Source organism: Crocodylus porosus, unplaced genomic scaffold (assembly GCF_001723895.1).
Source record: "Crocodylus porosus isolate Cpor-Errol unplaced genomic scaffold, CroPor_comp1, whole genome shotgun sequence".
Classification (NCBI taxonomy): Eukaryota; Metazoa; Chordata; order Crocodylia; family Crocodylidae; genus Crocodylus; species Crocodylus porosus.
Window position 1 is genome coordinate 8251415 of NW_017728913.1, and position 19055 is coordinate 8270469.

Here is a 19055-nt window from a genome sequence, read left to right on the forward strand (position 1 = left end):
AATGACTGACCACCATGTGTAAAATGAGCCTACAAAACAACACAACTCTTTTGCAGGAGTTTCTTTAAAAGGACAGCATTAAAGCTAAATAAATACCTGTCTTGGTAGTCTGTGCTGAATGTTCAGAGAAGTACACATATGCTCATACTTCTCATTCGTAATGAGGTACAAGCTTCATTTGATATGATTTACAAAATTAAAACACAAAACCAAAAAAATCTGAATTGAGAGGTTAATTTTCATTTCAGCTTACAACTGACTCGGTCAGTTAGTACAAGCATGATTTTTTAGTGCAGATCCAATTTTCCTTCAATGAAGCAAGCAAAATTTACAACAGGGCTTAATCTTAAAAACAAAACAACAACCCAGGTGCTAATTAATTGTAATAACCATATTTTCTTTTTAGGCAACTAAAATTGACATTCAAATTGTTCCTGGATAATTTATCTTTAAGATTACTTGCTTATTATAACGTCACAAAGAGTTAATCTTTGTGATACTAATGGTATGATAATACAGTCAAGAACAGAGGGTAAAAACAGTGATAAAAACTTTATTTGGAAACAAGACTATTAAAATAAAATGAATTCCTAGTTTACTAGATTACACGTTGTCCTAACAAATATGAAGAACTTAGATCCAGAGCCCTTAACCATCTGTTAAAAAGTGTAGAAATTTCAAGAGATACAATTCCTACCAAAGGTTATTCCTAAACAAAATTTGCAAGCCCTTCTCTGTTAAGCAACTCTAAACACTAAAAATATTTATAACAACACTTTTGCAATTCCAAACCAATGTGTAGGTATTTTTTAAATGTCAAAATTAACATCACTAACTTAAAACTGTATTTATTGAGGCCAATCCTACTCACAGTGTAAACCAAATGAAAACTTTCTATTCACTTCCACATGCTGTCATGGAAGTGAATAGAAAGTCTGCGTTTGGTTTACACTGAGTACGACTGGCCTCAATAAATACAGTTTTAAGTTAGTGATGTTAATTTTGAATCTGCCTGTTAAATTAAAACACTTCAACTTTGCAAAACTTAAAAATAGACAATCACATCAGCTTACAATTCTACATAACCAGAAATATTATTTAAAAGTATGAACTTCTTGATTTTTCTGGTATTCAGTGGTTTTCAATGCAACAATCTGCATGTACTTGTATGTACTGCATGAAATATGTGCACAACTTGGGGATTCTGCCAATTCCAATTCTGAAGTGCCGAGCCAGAAAGAGTTTTGATCTGGACTCTTTTCTTACTGCCTGGCTGAATCTCGGCACTGAACTCTGATCAAGGATGAGAGAGAAATAGACAGAAGCAGTAGAGCCCAGACCACAAGTTCCTGCCTGCTCTGTCATCAACAATACCTCCCAACTCTACACACGTGCCACTACAGCACTTCAGAGGATAAGAGAGCACTGCTATGATCCTCCATCATTTGAGAATAAAGCTTTGCTGCCTCGTGGAACATGTAGATAAACATCTCCTTGCCAAAATGCATACTTCCTACTGGTGTGGTAAAGGTGGATGCTGAGACTCACATGTAAGACTGATGTGTGTGCAGATGCAAGTGCTGGAGTTAGCAGGGTGGCTTGGGCACATGTGTGGAGCAGAAAAGAGCAAATGAATACTGCAGTAAGAGCGGATAGAAATAAAAGATGAGGATAACGGGACACGTAAAGATGCCAACGCTAATGACTTGGCATAGTTTTCACAAAAAAAAAAAAAAAAAAAAAATAGAGACCTAACGAATGGGGTAGACTGGCGAAAACTGTCTGTGAGGTAGCATGAAGTAAGAATCTGTGGAGGGTGTTAAGATAACAAAGGAGGGAAACAGGTCATTAATAAATTGAAAAGAAGAACAGAAGGACAGATGATTCCCATAGCCAGGGAAGTATGTGATTTTCCTCCCTAAGCAATAGAGGGAGGGGCATACATTTGGGGGGGCATATTCAAGGTTGAATTTTGAAACTGAAATGAACGTGCATAAATTGGGATGGGGGGGCATGGGGGAGGGAGAGGTTGACTTTTCCCCAACTGTCAAATACCAGAACATGCATGTCCTGTCAGAACTTACTTTTGAGATCTCTTACCCTAAGATTTTTTTAAATCGTGACATGGCCTGAAGAGCAAGCAATATGAGGAAAGGCTGACAAATATGGGACTGTTCAGCCTAGACAAGAGAAGACTTTGGGAAGATTTGGTGGCCGCTTACAAATAGATCATGGGAGATGATCAAGGGCTAGGCTACAACGGTCCATAAGGAAAACCAGGAACAACGGTCATAAACTCCTAGAAGAAAGTTTCATATTGGCTATAAGGAAAAACTTCATCACAGTTTGTGTGACCAGACTGGAACAGACTCCCAGCATGGGTAGTGCAGGCACCTTCTCTGGAGATCTTCAAAAGGAGACTGGACGCACACCTTGCTGGGGTTTTTGACCCCAGCAGTCTTTCCTGACTAGAGCGGGGGGGCTGGACCCGATGATTTCACAAGGTCCCTTCTAGCTCTAAACTTCTGTGAATCTATGGTGTGATAATACTGGGAAAGAGGAAGAAAAGTAATGTGGTGAAGCCTGAGGTGCCATTTCAATCTTTTTGAAAGCCCATTCAAAAATAGTTATGTCTGTATTTGGGAGTAAAAAGAAGTACTGTTCAGAAGTAATAATATAAACTTGTGGAATGATTAAAAAAACCCCAAACATTCACCAGTTAGCTTAAAATCTGCATTATCCTGAGGACTACATAACTCTCTGATCTACTGTTAATTTTCACTGACCATAGTAACTAAGGTCATGTAAACCTTAGAAGATAGAAAACGCATCTCAATAGAAAGTTTTATAGCTAATTCTAACTGCAGTTTCTGTTCAAATATTGCTGTTCAAGGGTAATTTACAAATTTTTTAGTTACACACACACACACGCACACCTTTAAGTACAAATCTTGTTTCCCTCAAATCTAACATTTAATTTATAATAGTTTTTCCTCAAGCAAAGGATATAGTACTGGATTTTATGGATTGTCAATTTACAGATGCTTCATTTAGTGCACAGTTAACAACACATTTTAATGTAATCGCAGAAGCTTAATTCACAGTTTAAGATAAAGAAATAAAATTCAATTGCAAATTAGTCTCTTGTGACCTACCTACAGTTTGGGAACTTCTCTGCTATAACTCAAAAAAGAAGCAGGATCTTGCCAAAACATATGTAGCCAAAGGAATTGTGGAGCTTTCCATCTAAACTGATATCACTGAGAACCACATTAAGAATTTTTATAATAAAAATATCTTTCTGTAGTGCATAATTTCCTCTTTAATTCCCACAATAAATTCTTCAAGAACATCCTCAAAACAGGCCAAAAACTCAGATCACATTATTTAGAGAACATGCTGTTTGATTATTTGTAAAGTCAGTTTGTAAATGTATTTGACAACTTTATAGTTAAAGTTAGTTAATTCTTCTATTTCCCTGGCAATCTCATAATTAGTAAAACTTCCCATGAAATACACTTATAAATGTATTGGATAGTATATATTTCACTAAGCTGAATAAAATCAAACCAATCCTAAATTCTATTTCTTATATTGTAACAGACATCAGTTATCTGCATATCAGTTCAGGGCATAAACTGCTTAAATATGTAGAGACTCTTTAGCTCTGCTATCTCTTTTGTAATGTCATTGTACTCTAACTGGGTAATTGGTAAAATTGACTAGAAGCCATCAAATTTAAGGCTCGAAAAAAGCAGCCTTGAACTGATCAAGTCCAAGGCTAGGAGTAGAGGTTATAAGGTGCTCTCAGAAACAAGGTAAGGAGCCCTAAGGTGTGAAGAGGTTGGTGCAAATTGTTTCCAAAGTTCTGAGCATTATTTAAACTGAATTCCAGTAAGTGGCAAGTGAATAGATTTTTTTTCATTCCCAATAATATGAACTTCAAATGACTATACTGTGGTCCATTCCTCTATCCCATAGGGGAAAAAAACCACCTTTTTCTTCAGTGGTCACCTGTAGTGGAACCAATGTGTTTCCCTTAGGAAATGAAAAGATGGGATTTTAGTGTAGCTTTAACTGGGGAGCGCCTCCCAAGCTTTGTGTAGCATTCAGCTGGCAGTGAGGCAAATCACACAATCATCTGCTTACAATATTTTTTAAAAAGTCCACTTGATGACTACCATTGTCAAATTATGTGCAGAGCTGCCACATTCCCTCTTGAAGGATCATGAAACAACCAGATGCACGTGAAGAATGCTCAAGAAGATGAATCGCATTAGGCCATCCTGTTTTCATTTCAATGTTTTACTTACTTCTATCACTCTTGTTTACCCATATCAAAATGTATATTTACTTCAAGACAAGGGTTATAGCAGGATGTGTACCCATAACACTAGAATTTCCTGATTTCTGAGTACTTAGACTTAAAATCTTAAGATAGTATTAAAAAACAATTTTCCTGGGTATTTTGATTTAAATCAGCCTATTATTATATCAAGAGACAAAAGTTTTCACTATTTCAAGAGAGAAGAATTTACAGGTTTGTTTTTTTCCATTTTAAAAGCACACCTGGCAAGAACAAATAAAAAAGTGATACCCTGCCTAAATTCAATAGTAATTGTTAGTCAGAGCCAATCCAAGAGCACAGTAAGGGCTAAATCCTGTAACTGCATTTTTTTTGGCAATCACACACACTTAGGATTATATTTCCACCTCTAGCAGAGTAGGATCACCCTGTATGCATACCTGCCCCCACCCCCATCCCCTTCCCGTTCACCTAGAGGGGGTTGAAATTTCATAAAATAGGATTTAGTTCTAAGGCACATATTTCAATTCACCCCTATTCAACAAAGCACATAAAGGCACACTTAAGATCCATTAAAGTTAAGTGCTTTGTTGAACAGGGACAGTTTATTGAGTCTGTAGACAATCTGAATACTGCCTGTTACTCTGCCGACTGCAATAATCAACATACTTATATGCAAATTTACTTGCAACCTTTTCTTATTTTTAATAAACCAACTATATTGACAGTGAATATATAAAACTGCAACTATTTATACTATACATATTTTTTTAAATCACAAACTTCCAGTCTTCATTAAACTGCTGGATCAACTTACACTTTCAATACAATTTTACAATTCTAAATATCTCAAATCTGTGTATTTTAGAATCCGTACATAAAAAATATGCTATTTTTACTGCTCAGCAAGTATTTAATTGTAGACGTCATAGAGATGTCTTGTTACTAATAATTATAGTGGCCAGAATTCATTAACTGAAATTTGAAGTTTCAACATCTTAATTTATTTTTAATCTGTTTTTCTGATTTGTCACTAATTCACAAAATTTGGTAGTCTGAGTTGGTATGTTTTCATTGTAAATGTTCAACAGCAAATGAACTTGATAATCTCAAGATTTTCCACATAGAAACAATATTGAAATTATTAAAAGAAAGAAAGAAGCCAATGTTGTGGATAAACATATTTAAAAATGAAGAACCACAGTGTATAAATTACAAAGACTGCCTCATTATGTACATATTTTTCTGTATATGGATTTTTCATGGGCAGTTTTTGATGCTGCAATGATTTTAAGTTATATTATATATCTCAATTATATTTCACTAATTAAGCATTGAATCAAATTTTAAGGGTATTTTAAATTGTGCAAAAATGATGCTTGTGAATTAGGAAAAAAAGCCCTACCACTGAAAAATATGTGGAGTATTAAACAGGTATAGCTAAGCACTGGACCTCCCATGCTATGTAAACCTGTTAGGTTAATTTACACTTATACTAGTAGTAGTAAAATACACAGAAACTGCTGCTTTATTAGGGCTACACAAAGAATTGCTGGAAAACAACATTATAAATACATAAACTAAAAAAGATTCTCTCTCATTTAGCATTTGCAAGAAGGGGAAATTATGCTTAAAACTAACTAAAAATAGGAAAGAATTGTTACTTTGGAAAATACAAAATAATATTTTGAGAAAAACTGTGCACTATGGAGAGAAATTTATAATAGTTAGGTACTTTTCCAAGAAGTTGGAGGCAAAGGTGATCATATATTTTAGAAATAATATTTACCAGACCTTTATCTCGGTCTCAGACAGTATTTGCTAGGTGACTATTGGAGGTAACATAATAAAGTTTATTTACAAAATATTTGGAATATTGTGACTTCACATTATAACCAGAATTATTCATTGAAAATTTAGGTACTCAAACCATGAGAGCATTCTCGCTACAAAACTGTCCACAACAATATGGAAAAAAGAATTTTAAAACCAGCCTGGAATGGCATCGAACAAAATTATTCTACTACTAGGAATAAAAATCAAATGAGTAATTCTCTTTTGTCAACTTTCTGAATAAGCACCTATTTGAATCACAAATCTGAGTAAATGACCTGCATTATTCCTCTCAAGCCCATGGGAAGAGGTGCACATAAATCTTTCCACTCTTGCAGCTATTTCCATGGTACCACACTCCTAAAGGAAAGCAGATCTGGCCTTCACAGTCATATCACCTGGTACATGAGGCCGTTGTTGGGGGGGAGGCAGGGATTTGGGGGTCTGGCAAGCAGGGCCAGACCCCTTTGCTGAAATCCAGGCTATGGAGCCTTGTCGGGGATACATGTCAGTGTCTGGAGGTGAACGACAGCTGCATCAACCACACAGCTCCCTGATTCCACTTGTCCTGCTGCTGCTTGCCCTGCCACCAGAGGTGGGTCTGGATCCAGTCTGTGGGCCATCCTACAGGGGGACCAAGCCACTTTGACACCCCTGTAGTAGGGAAAGGAATAGAAACTTGACAGAGTGTAGAGAAGTGAGTGAGCAAGGAGTGGAGGCACACAGTTCTCTTCATAGCTTGAGAAGGGCACCTTGGTAAAGATAATGCAAACTGAGACCATATTGCTTGCCTGCAGTCTCCTGTTTCATTCCCACAAACACACAATGACAATCTAGAGAGATCCATGGTAGCATAGCCAAAATGGACTATTATACCACAGGAACCACTGGCATAGAGGACAAATCTCATAGCCTTTAAGATGAGGTTAAGGCAAATAAATCCCTAATACTCACTAGGATGTAGAAGGGGCATCACAAAAATAAAATAAGGGTTTTACTTTGGAGGAGATGACCTGCACCAATAGGTAAATTTTAACACTATTCAAATTGCTGTTACTGCGAACCCTTACTAAAACATATAGAAATGACCTATTTCCATGAAAATGGCTGAGAAGAAAAAGAAATAGAGCTTATGTGTGTGAGGTTTTCTGGGAACTTCTGGGAGAAAAGAACATTTGCAGAAAAAGCCTCAGCTAAGCGTTAAAGCAGAAGAAAGGTCATCCTCCTCAATTTTACTGTTGTTTCAAGCCACTATGACATTTTCCCAGAGCATTTTGAAAATTAAACAGCTGGCATGAACATAGGTCTTGGAACTGTATCTTGCCTCAGATCAGCAATCACCTTAAAAAAAAAACAAACTTATTTTGATCCTCAACTGAAATTTCTATCAATAAAATCACAAAGCCAACATACCTGACCGGTTTTAAACCATACTTTGCTATGTCTTAGTTTACAGGCCACCCTGACATTTATTTAAAGATGCTACTCATCATGAAAGAAAACCCAAATTTGTGAAGCTGAAACAGATTTTATACACCTAATTTTAAAAGAAAGTGACATGTTATCCACACATATTAGCATAAGAACAAGATTCCGAGAATGTATTTTTGCATGGAAAAAACTATCCTCTCCTCAAACATATTGAGTATTACTTCTGTAAATAATAAGTGCTTCCCACTAACATAAAAAAGCCACAATTCTGGATGACAAGTAACAAAGTAACTGTAAGAAAGACAAAATATTCCTGATGATGGCTGGGACCAGCCACAATCAACAATGTGGTAAGAACCTGATAGACTGAATAATATTGATTAGATCTAGTCAGCAGTACAGTAATAATGGACTTGGGAAAGCTGAGCTTTATAGAAGGTGATATTTTAAAAGAAAAGGAATATTCATTTTCATTAATACTATTATCAATATTTATTCTAAAATACAAAATTAAACTCTGCTCCATTCCCAGGCATTCAGTGTCTTTCTAGGTTTCTAGGTATTTGGTACGTAGATGAAGGTGTCAGAGGTAAGATGTTAAAACTGAAATCCAATATAAGAATAGTGAAGTGATATCAGGCTTTTATAATGGCAGTAGCATGCTCTAGTGGGGTGGCTGAAGAATATATTAGGGCATTGAGTATTGTGAGCAGGGACCCAGACAGAGTCAACCCAGAGGTTGAGTTTGACACTCATTATCAAGAATGAAGTTTCTAAAATATGAAATACCTTATGTAAAGTCTTTATGACATGTCTCTTCAGTACATTAAGATATTTGAACAGATGCCGTTTGGTACTGAAAAGAGAGATTCGTTTCTCTACAGGAAACAGATTCCTATCTCCAAGGGTTTAAAAAAAATAATCTCAACTAACCAATATTAAGAAAACTGTATTATAAGCTTTACATAAAACTACAACCCATTTCTGAGTTAAAGGTATTCAAGGAATATATTGTCCTTTAAAATGAGATATGAAATTATTATTAATACATAAGGCTAAAATTAATTCTGAAATGTATTTCCAACTGGGTAAAAAAATACAGTTTTCTCCATCCAAAAATTATTAAGCCAATAAGAGACTTATCCCCCTCAAATTATAGAAGTGGGGGGAGTGGAGGTGTACAGAGGGGGATTGTAAATTAGGCTCATAATAGGATGGGACTCCAGTTACAACTGTATTAAGGAGCTTAACAGCATTTCTGCTTTAATAATGCAATAGTTATGCAGTGGCAATAATGATATATGCCATGATTATGAAATATATAGTACATTGTTGAAGCCATAAGACCCTGGGGCTGCACAAAAGTGGAGCAGTAAATTTGACATTATAATTTTTAGGATATGGACCATACACAGTAATATTACCACAAACACCAACAATGCATCAAGGTAGAACGTAAAAGGTGAGAAAAGTAGAATTCTAGAGAGTTTATAGTCTGATGCTGCTGCTTTATAGGTTCATTGTTCTAAATATGGTAGAGCTAGGATATGGATAAACATACATTTGTACCTGCTTCAAAAGGGGATGGGGAGCTGCAGCTTGATAGAACATAGCAGCTGTTAGGTAGGGATGTGCAAAGCTTCGGTCACCGATTCGATTCAGCAGAGATTCCGCCTGATTCAATGGCTGAATCTCCAAATCCTAATTGAATCAGGAGACCCTTTAATCTCTCCAAATCAAATCAGAACCATCTGAATCAATTTGGAGAGATTCAATGATTTAGACATAGACACAGCTTTTTTCTACATACTTCAAGGTACCAGGCGGCTCGTGAATGTTGAGATTCTGGGGCAGATTGAGCATCCCCAGCATGCTCAGCAGTGGACCCAAGTGGACCAGGAACATTTGTGGTCCACTTCCCGGTCTGATGGGGAGCGCATAGCAGACCCCTCCTCCTCCCCCACCAGCTCAGTGACTGGTGCCTCCTGGGTCTGGAGGGGCACCCGGGGTCCCCCCACAGCTGATCGCCAAGCCGGAAGTACTTCTGGTCCACTTCCAGATCCACCACTGAGTACACAGGGGGTAGGAGGGCATGCTCCTGTGAGATGCTCCATGTGCCCCAGAATCTCAGTATTCACGAGCAGCACCTGCTACCTTGAGGTATGTAGAAAAAACATTTAAAGCTGTGTCTATGGCCGAATCACTGATTGTCTGAATCAGCATTGAATCTTCAGATTCAGATTCAGCCAAATCAAAATTCAGCTGGGATAGTGATCCAAATCAACGAACTGAATCACTGTCCCTGATCTGGGCCGAATCCGAATCTGAATTGAATATGGCCCGTTTTGCACACCCCTACTGTTAGACTATTATCAAGTCTGGCTGAGCTTACAGGCCAGATACAGACATTACACTTTTACTAGTATAAATGATCAGAAACCTGTCTGTACCCATAACAGAACAGAAGTTTGTCACACAAAATCAGTCTATACCCATAATGGAACACAAATTCGTCACACACAGACTGCTTTAAAAATGGTGGAACCTGATCTAAGATTTGTTCCCTCACCAAAGGGCGAATGTATTCAGTTCATTACCAATCTAAACCACACCGCTTACAGAAAACCGCATAACTTAGATCGATTCTACCTCAGGCTTTTTTAATGTCTTTACCTAGCCATAGTGATACAAATGAGTAAATCTGGCCTAACTTTTACCCTGGATGAGACAGGGTTGAAGCTGGAGCAGTTTTAATACAAATGTATCCCTACAGGGTCACATAGATAAAAACTGATGCACAGTCCCAAGGAGCAGCTCACCCTCACATTTTGAAACAGCTGCCAACTTAAGTTTCTCCATACCCCTATCAGTGACAAAGGCAACAAGGGGCTCACAAAACTATGCATGCTTCCAAATGCCTGATAAGAAATTGTCATTAAACATTTCAGTATTGATGAACATGCTCAATTACCAATATTTCTCTGTGTACCATATCATAAAATGGAATCTACAAAAAAGTTATTGTACCCTATAAACATCTACAGCCCTAACTCATGACAAACAGAATTTAATTTGTGCAACTACTGTCACAAACATCAATACAACAAGTGACTGAACTCCATATGAAAACAAGACTGAAACACTAGCCCTTTTCTCTTTAACATTTCACCAAAACTCCACTGAGATCTTTTTCTTGCTATCTAGAGATTGCAATTTAGGAAAACATCATCATGTACACACAGTAATACTTCAGTCTCCCTAGTTCAAAAAGTAGTTTAAACCTGTTATCAATCATCCAGCAATCTTTCTAAGTTTAGTATTATCAGTGAAATATAAACATTTGAAATGGAGACACTTACAAAATTATATGTATTGGGTTGAAAGAATATATGCTTTATACAATATGTGCTTAGACTAGCCAAAGCAAAAGTGAAAAACAGCTTGAAAAATGACAGCGCTGATGCAAAGTACTCGACAGGTACTTCTTCACCTAATGTTTACTGGGTTATAAGAAGACAATATTAATATTTATTGTTTTGTCTTTCCACTAAAAATTCCTATCTTTCTCTCAGCCACCACTGGCCTATTCTAGGTATCATTAAAAAAATCCACAAAACTAGTTTTCCAAAAAATCCAACCCACATTAATTGTGTAAATATAGAAAAATGTATTGTGTGTTTTCCCTCCCCCATGGAGAAAAAGGAAGGTGCTACATTCATAAAGAGAGGTAATGTATCTGTTGAAGAGAGCAAAGCGCTGGAAATGAGAAAAACCTGAATTTTCTTCTCCTGACTTTCAATATATCCCTTGGCAACTTAATTTGACATTGAAAAGTATTATATATCTGCAGATTATTATTACAGTTATTGTTATTATGCAATGGAGTCAATATACATTTATTAAACTATACATTTATCATAGTTCTATAGTAAATATTAACAGAATTCTAATGTCAAAGTTTGTTGCAAGTATTTGCAGGGTTTTTATACTTTCCTTTGTCTACATTTTTTTTATCTGAATACATCTGCCTTCCAGTATCAAGTATACGAATATCTATCTGTTAATAAATTATGACTTCTGATGAATCTGACAAGAAATTAATACAAAATCCAAATGACGCTTGTATATTTCACCTCCATTCACAGTGAGGAAATTAAATTATCCACATAGTGGTTTCAAACATCTTAAGTCTTTAAAACCCTTCTGAATTCTAGAGGCATTTTTCTGTGTAAACCATAATATTCATACAGTTAGAAAATAGAAATAACATGCTGCCACAGGCTCTCATGCTTAGTTTGAAATTTAACCAGTTAAAGACCTATGCTACTCTATAACCATGAACACTTAAAAAAACCCCTAATGCATCATTTTCATTTTATTTTACCCTTATTTCAACATTCCATTTCAAGAACAAGGCATTAACGTAACAGCAAAGAAAGAATAACCATAATGGAACCCATAAAAGTAACTGAAATAAGCTTTGATTATGAAAATAAACATACCTAAACTAACACTTCCCATCTAACAACAATATACTACAATATGTTCTATATCTAAATATTGAATGTGAAGCATGCAGGTTGACTTTAATCCACCCAGAATAAAAAAGATAGGAAGATTAATGGAGAAACTGACTAATACATCTAATAATAAACACTGAAATGAACTCATAAAGAAACATGCATGCAGCCTTAAAAATTAAAACAAAAATACTGAGACTAATTGTGAGTGAGAAAAAAATAAAACTCATGTTTATTTACACATTGTTTAGGTAGGAGAAAAAACATTGCTCACCTTGACACATTTTCTGGAATGTATTCTAGAACTGGATACCCATCATTTCTTCTGGATGACAAATCAGGGTGTGATTTCCACGTCTCAACTAGCGTACTGACCGGAGGAAATGCGCTCAAATGCTGAAAAGTCTGCTCTCTAGCAACAGGTCGTGATAAAGATATTGTGCCTTGAGCTCCAATCCTGTAGTGAAATGACTGTCCACCTGAATTCACACCAACAATGGCAGAGGATGGCAATCTGTTCTCTTGATAATAGCTGCCATCATCAGGCTCCTGTTTAATTCCCACAGGTAGGCCTGGGTTTGGGAACCCACTGCCTTCACAACTGCCATCAAATGACGAAACAGGTGGTCCTAAAATTCCAGAAAGGGTATAATAGTCTTTGTCATCCATAAAAGAAAAGTATGAACCATCTGAAAATGGAAATGGATTTATCGTCTGATTCCTTTTAAAGGATGCACCAGAACAAGAATGTTTAGCTGATTCTTGCTTTACTGGTACTGAAAATGGAGAATCAGAACTGATTTTGCTGTTTTCTCCAATACATGCACTACCAAATGTTCCATCTGGTTCAGGTTTTATAAACTGAGCAAGATTCATCTGACTGTTGTTTGAGATGGCATTCTCTATTTCCTCCATTTTAGGAAATGTGATTTCTTGAGCACCTTTGTCTTTTGTTTCTGGACTAGGAACAGTATCTTGGCCTCTGCTAAGTCCACCGGGGGTACCAGCAGCAGAAAATCCTAGGGAATTGTTTACTGGGCTACAGATAGAAGATCCCACAGTGCTAACAGCTGGACTAGAAAGAGTGGACCTGTTATTGGCATTGGAAGGACTGGCAATTGAGCTCCTTGAGTTCATATTTGCAGGACTGGACACAGAAGATCTCATAGTTATATTATTAGGACTTGAGACTGGAGATTTCACACTGCAGTGACTAGGAGGGCTTGAAATTGGTGATTTCATGCTACTTATAGGACTAGAAAGTGGAGACCCCACATTACTAGCATGTGCAGGACTGTGCAACATAGAGCCCCGGTTTTCAATGTTAGGTGAGCATGACAAAGGAGTTCCCTGGTTGATTGGGCTGTTCACTACAAAATTTCCAAAGTTAGCAGTAGTTGAGGACACAGAGTTGATTCCAGCAGGACTACAAACTGAAGAAGTCATGTTCTGAGGACTACAGCCAGAAGGACTTTTCTCTTGACACATTATAGGGCTTTTGATAATAGTGTGCATGACACCACCATTCACAGAACTTCCAGAGTCTGACATCAAAGATCTCAATGGTCTAGTTGAATTGTTTAAGGGAGAGGAACAATGGCCATTTTCCTTGTAGAACTTTACCAGCTGCTCAACATTTTGATATATCTTTCCTGGACTTCCTTGATTTTGTTGATCATAGGTATAATCAGCATCTCGTATGGAATCCATATATAAACCCATGGATTCAGCCACAGTTGCTGAAAGTTCCTTTGAGTCTGACTCAGTTTTGATGTCAGAGGTTAAAATACCAGGCTGATTACTGTCTTGCTGCAGGCAAGCAAGTAGTTCAGGTTTTTCTTTACCATTTCCTTGAGCGTTACTGTTTGGAAAAGCACCAGTAATGCAGCTTACGTTCACAATCTCCATATAATTACTCTCATCAGTCTGCTCCCCAGCACCTAGAGAAGAGTACTCTGCAGATTGAGAAACTTGACTCCACCGTTTCTCCATATCTAAGCCTTCTGGATAACTGTGGTATCCCTTCGTCTCCATAACTAGCAGAAACACATACAAAGAAAGTAAAATGAATAAATGATAGGTATTTTTATAATATTTTATATGCTGCAACACAACAAAGAGATCATAAAAAGGTGTTAAAACCATTTTTTTATCTAATCTAATATCATAAATGCTGTTTAAAAAATGTACTAAACATGAAGAATAAGATTTTGACCCCAAACGGGGACACGCAGGCAAGCAAGATCATGACTGCCCACTGCTTGTGCACCCACCTTAAAAAACCTTAGCTGGAGGTGCTGGGGGGAGCAAAAGGCTGTGTGAGTGCCAGATGCTTTCTGCAGAGTAAAAGCGAGTAAAGAATGGTTGGGAAGGAACATGCAACAAATGGGGACATATCTCCCCAGCCCCTCTTTGCCCCTCTCCAGGTAGCTAAATGGAGGAAAGTAAACTGAACTCTAAAAGATACTGTAGGCAAAATACTTCTCACATAGGACAGCTCCTACTCAAGGCTGTGAATAAAATGTACTATCAAGGCCTTTGTTACTTTGGAAATCTAACACAGAAGAACAAGGTTTTATGGAATTAGTTGTTAGCATTTTTTTAAAATCGTGTATAAAATCAAATGTCGATGTACATGAGCTTCTCATAAAGAAATCCAATTTGTTTAGCTTTACCAATACATTGACAGATCAGCATTTCATTTTAATGCATCATTCATGTATTAAACAATAAGTAAAGACTTCCTTAAACACTGAAATTAAGCTGAAAAAAATCATTTGAAAGCAGACAGTATGCTTTAAGCTTAAATCATGATCTTGTATGCCTTGCACAACAAAAAATGCTGCTGGTCTTCAGCAGACCATTGTTACATACATCTAACAGTGTTCACACAAGCTAAAATTTTCAAACATAAAAGCTTAAACACTTAAATCTGTATTTAAACACCAAAAGAAATGTGCTTTGATTTAAGACATGCATCCCCAATTCTCAGTAAAATCAATCACAGTTAAGGGTACTCAGCGTTTCTGAGACTCAAAGCACTTATTAGGGCCTTAAATATGGTTTTAGAATGACTCCAATGCTGGACAGAGGCTCAACACAAGGCCTGAGCTTAAGTCCTGTTTAAGACCTAGCACTTCAATAGTGCATAGGTCTTGTGCTGACCTTCACAGAAGTAAACCTTAGCCTACCTGTCGAACCATTACAAACAAGCTTTAAAAAGTTTGACAAACAACGCTTAGGCCAATCTCTGGCAAATGCCCTAGTCCAGCATCCACAGGAAAAAGATCGCTCTTCAGCAGATACATTCTAGGAGGGACAAGATGCCTGGAAAGGTGCTTTTTATGGCCTGATGTAATTTAATTCTAAATTTATACATAAAATGTACAGCAAAGAGATTCTTTGGTGGAGCTGGTTACTGTCAGCAGGAAGTGTTGCAGTAGATGACGCTAAGACATCTGTTCAGGGTTGCTGATGAAGAATCCCTTCTCCTCCCTCCTCCCCTTCCCTCCAGCCCCTCCACTTGCAAAAACAAAAGTCATTAAATCACTCCTTTTACTTTTTGTATGCAATTATAATACCTATTCCTTACATACAACATTTAGTTTTACTGCTTCTAGTAAGTGATTCTGGGCTAAAACAAGTGCTGATAATAATGATGGAAACTGCATTGGGTGTTAAAAGTACTGCATACTTTTTACATCTGACACTTTATAGAAGACAGCTTTATTATGAATGTACCAGTTCCCAAGGTCCCCAAAAGATATACTTAATAATCAGCATGTTTTTCTTAACTGCTACACCAACAAGCATATCACCAAATGCAGTCCTTTGCAATCTAAGTCTCCAATCAATCAGGCATGAAACCAGTTTCTCAGCAACCATGAAATAAAAATCAAAAGATACCAGATATCTCTGGATGGAAAGGTCACTTAGATACCAGAAAATCAAAACTAAATCTAGTTTTGTGAATTCCAAGATCCACTTGTAAGACTATGTCTAATTTGAAAATGTAATTGTCTTTCTTTTTTTTCCTGGTGGCATTGGATTTTTTTTTTTTTTAATTTCATTTATCTTTGAGCCACTTTGATGAATCAAAAGTAATGCTACCTAGGAGACCCAAGTTTCAACCTTGAAACTGACTTTGTCTTCCCCGGGAGCACCACTTACAATGATTTTGATTATGCTTACACTGATGCCTGAAAATCTGAAGTGCAAGATCAAGGACATGAGGCCACACTCTTCCCTCAGTTACTCTTGCCTATTCCCCGGTACTTTTCTAGGGCTAAACAGTATAACTGAAAAGCAGAATATAGTCCCCCTCTTTTCCATTATTCCCCTAGCCCTACAGCATATTGTGCATGTAAAACAAGAATGGAATGTATCCTTCAAGAGAAAAAAAAATAATAGATATATTTATTTCTCCAATTGTCCTAAAACATGGAGCATCACACTGCATTTTCAGGGGAAAGCATCTTAACTGTTTTAAAAATCTCTACTTCTAGCTTTCCTATATTTACTTTTTTATTTCTTAAATAAGTTTACATTTTAAGACACTTAAATTCAGGTATTCAAATCTTTCATTTGCACATTTGCATTTAGGATCAGCTTAAAAAGAAATGTTCACTTTGAAAACAGGACCATTACATATTATATAGAAATCCATATACTTCTAGCTGATTCTTATTTGCCAAGTTTTGTGTGTTAAACATCAAAGATATACTTGCTTAATTTAGGGTGTTCCCCCTGTAAAGTCTCTCACTCATCTTTCAGTGACCAAACACTTAATTTATAACTTGTCCATCAATTTTGTGAGAATATTCTGTGATGGCATAAGCTAAGACAAAAACCGAATCACCCAGGCAGAAAAAGCTCTTATACCACTGCAATTGCCAGCACGCTATACAAATATGAAAGTTGCAAGTAAAATTCCTTGTTTTATGTTTTAAAACGTAAATCAGACTCATGCTTATGCTCCCTACACACTAAGAAAGGGTGTTTAAACGTTATTTTTTTTCCATGAAAAAAATATGTGTTCTCTAGTGGGCTATAAATGTGAACTGGGTGAACTAAATTTTAGAGATGTAATTTAGGGAATGAAAATGTTTTAGTTACACTAACAGAAATGCAGAATAGGGTTGAATAACAGGCCAAGAAAGGACTACAAAAAAGGCCACAGTCCTCTTGGACTGACCTTACAAAACAAAATGATGCCTGAGAAATCAAGGGGCATATTTTGCGGATATTTGTAACCAAAATCAAATAACCACAAAATACAGGAATCTGACCCTCTTGCTGATTTCTTCTTATACAAAACCACATTTGGCAGATCATTACATACACCAGCGATCCTCACCCAGGGCGCCCTGAGATCTCTTCAAGGGTGCTGCAGAGTGCTGCACAACAGTAGCAATATTCGGTGTGGAAACACAATTCCCAAATAAACCTAAAGTTTTCACATGTCACTGAAAACATTCACACCTGCTCTGGTCTGAGTTCTCTGCAACAGAAAACTTGTCTCCTACTTTTCTGTTGTCAAAAGAAATACCAAGGGCTGGCATTTTCTGAGGGAGCAGCCTGTCTCCTGAGGGGTGCCCCAAGCCTGAGAGCCCCTGGCATACCCACTCTTTAATCTGCCTCACTTTCACTCACGCCTGGAATATTTAAGACAGCAAACGTGACACTGGAAGGTAATGCAAGGGACTGAGCTCTTCCGAACATTAAACAATTACACATCTGTTCTGGGAATTTGTTTGTTTAATTGCAGCAAACAACAACTTCTGGTGGGTTGGGGCAAACTCGCCGGGATGGGAATGACTGGGCGGGTGACCCTCTTTGGGAGGGGGCCATCAGCATGTTAAGGGGTCCCTGGAAAACAAAAATAATCAGAGCATGCAGCATCTCCTTCTCCAAAGACACCTTCCCACCCCCCGAAAGGCAAAGTCCCCTCCCCCCACACACAGTCCGCCTGGAGGCAGTGACCCTGAGCCCGCAGAGGACACCTGCGCCGCCTGCCTCTCTCTACCTGTTGCTGTCGCCCCACACCGCAACCCACCTAGATCCAACATCCAGGCCACAAAGTGCTGCTGGCTTCACATGCCAGGGAGGAAAAGCACCATCCCCCGGGGCAGGGACAGCCGGCGGCCGGCTCCTGACCGGCGCTCACTCGGGCTCCCAGGGACAACGAGCAGGAGGGAAGGAAAGGTGCCAAGTCCTTTTAAAACCATGTCACATGCCCAGATAAAGTTCAAGTTAAGGTCCCGCCCTCCCCGGCCCCTATTGGCGGGCTGCGGTCCGGCGGGCCTCTCATTGGGCCGCCCCGCTTGTCGCTCACCCGCCGGGCGACATGACTGATACAAAGTTGCTGCGACACAAGCTGGAAAATGTAGCTACCCTTAAAGCCGCAGGAGCCGGTTCTGGGTTCCCCCCCCAGCCCCTCGCGGCCCCCCCCGACTGCTCCCCGCGTCCCGCCCCGGGGGCGCCAGCAGCCCCGCTGCAGCGAAATGCTCTCGCGGCGGCTCCGCGCGGGCGGGGGGCGCTGCGCTGCGCTGCCTGTCCCCGGACACGCGGGCAGAGCCCCCTCCGCGCTGTGCACGGGGCGCCCGGGGCGGAGTGACCTCCACCTCCGCCGGCCTCGCCTTGCCCTGGCCTTTGAATCCCCGCCTTCCCACCTGCCCTCCAGACGGGCGCCCCGAGAAACGCGCCCGGGGCCAGGACTTGCCCTTCGCTGCCCTCCCCGCTGCTCCTGGAGTTAGGAGCGTGGTTAGCGGGGCAGGCGTGGGGCTGGGGGGAGTCCCACGCTTTACAAACTCGGGGCACGTGTGTGTGTCGTGTCCCGCCCCCTCCCCCCCGCAGGGCTTTGCTGCCTGGCTCCCCAAGTTCCAGCCCCGGGGGCACCTTTCCTAGCGGGTCCGCGCACCCCACCTCGCCCGCAGCCACCACCCTCCGCAAGATCAATGCATAGG

At 38.8% G+C, this 19055-nt stretch overlaps 1 protein-coding gene across 3 annotated transcripts in view; it reads right to left on the reverse strand.

The window, feature by feature from the left end:
- The window catches only part of NR3C2 (nuclear receptor subfamily 3 group C member 2), a 315216-nt gene that overhangs the window by 294152 nt on the left and 2009 nt on the right, over positions 1 to 19055 (reverse strand). Inside the window, exons 1-2 of one of the 3 annotated variants that reach the window (XM_019534450.1) lie at positions 18146 to 18330; positions 12365 to 14126 (exon numbers count right to left, since the gene is read on the reverse strand). In XM_019534450.1, the coding sequence (XP_019389995.1) occupies positions 12365 to 14126; positions 18146 to 18158 (1775 nt within the window). In that variant the 5' untranslated portion in view covers positions 18159 to 18330. Of the gene's footprint in view, positions 1 to 12364; positions 14127 to 18115; positions 18331 to 19055 lie in introns of those variants that run through there. The other 2 variants (XM_019534449.1, XM_019534451.1) reach the window with 2 other exon arrangements.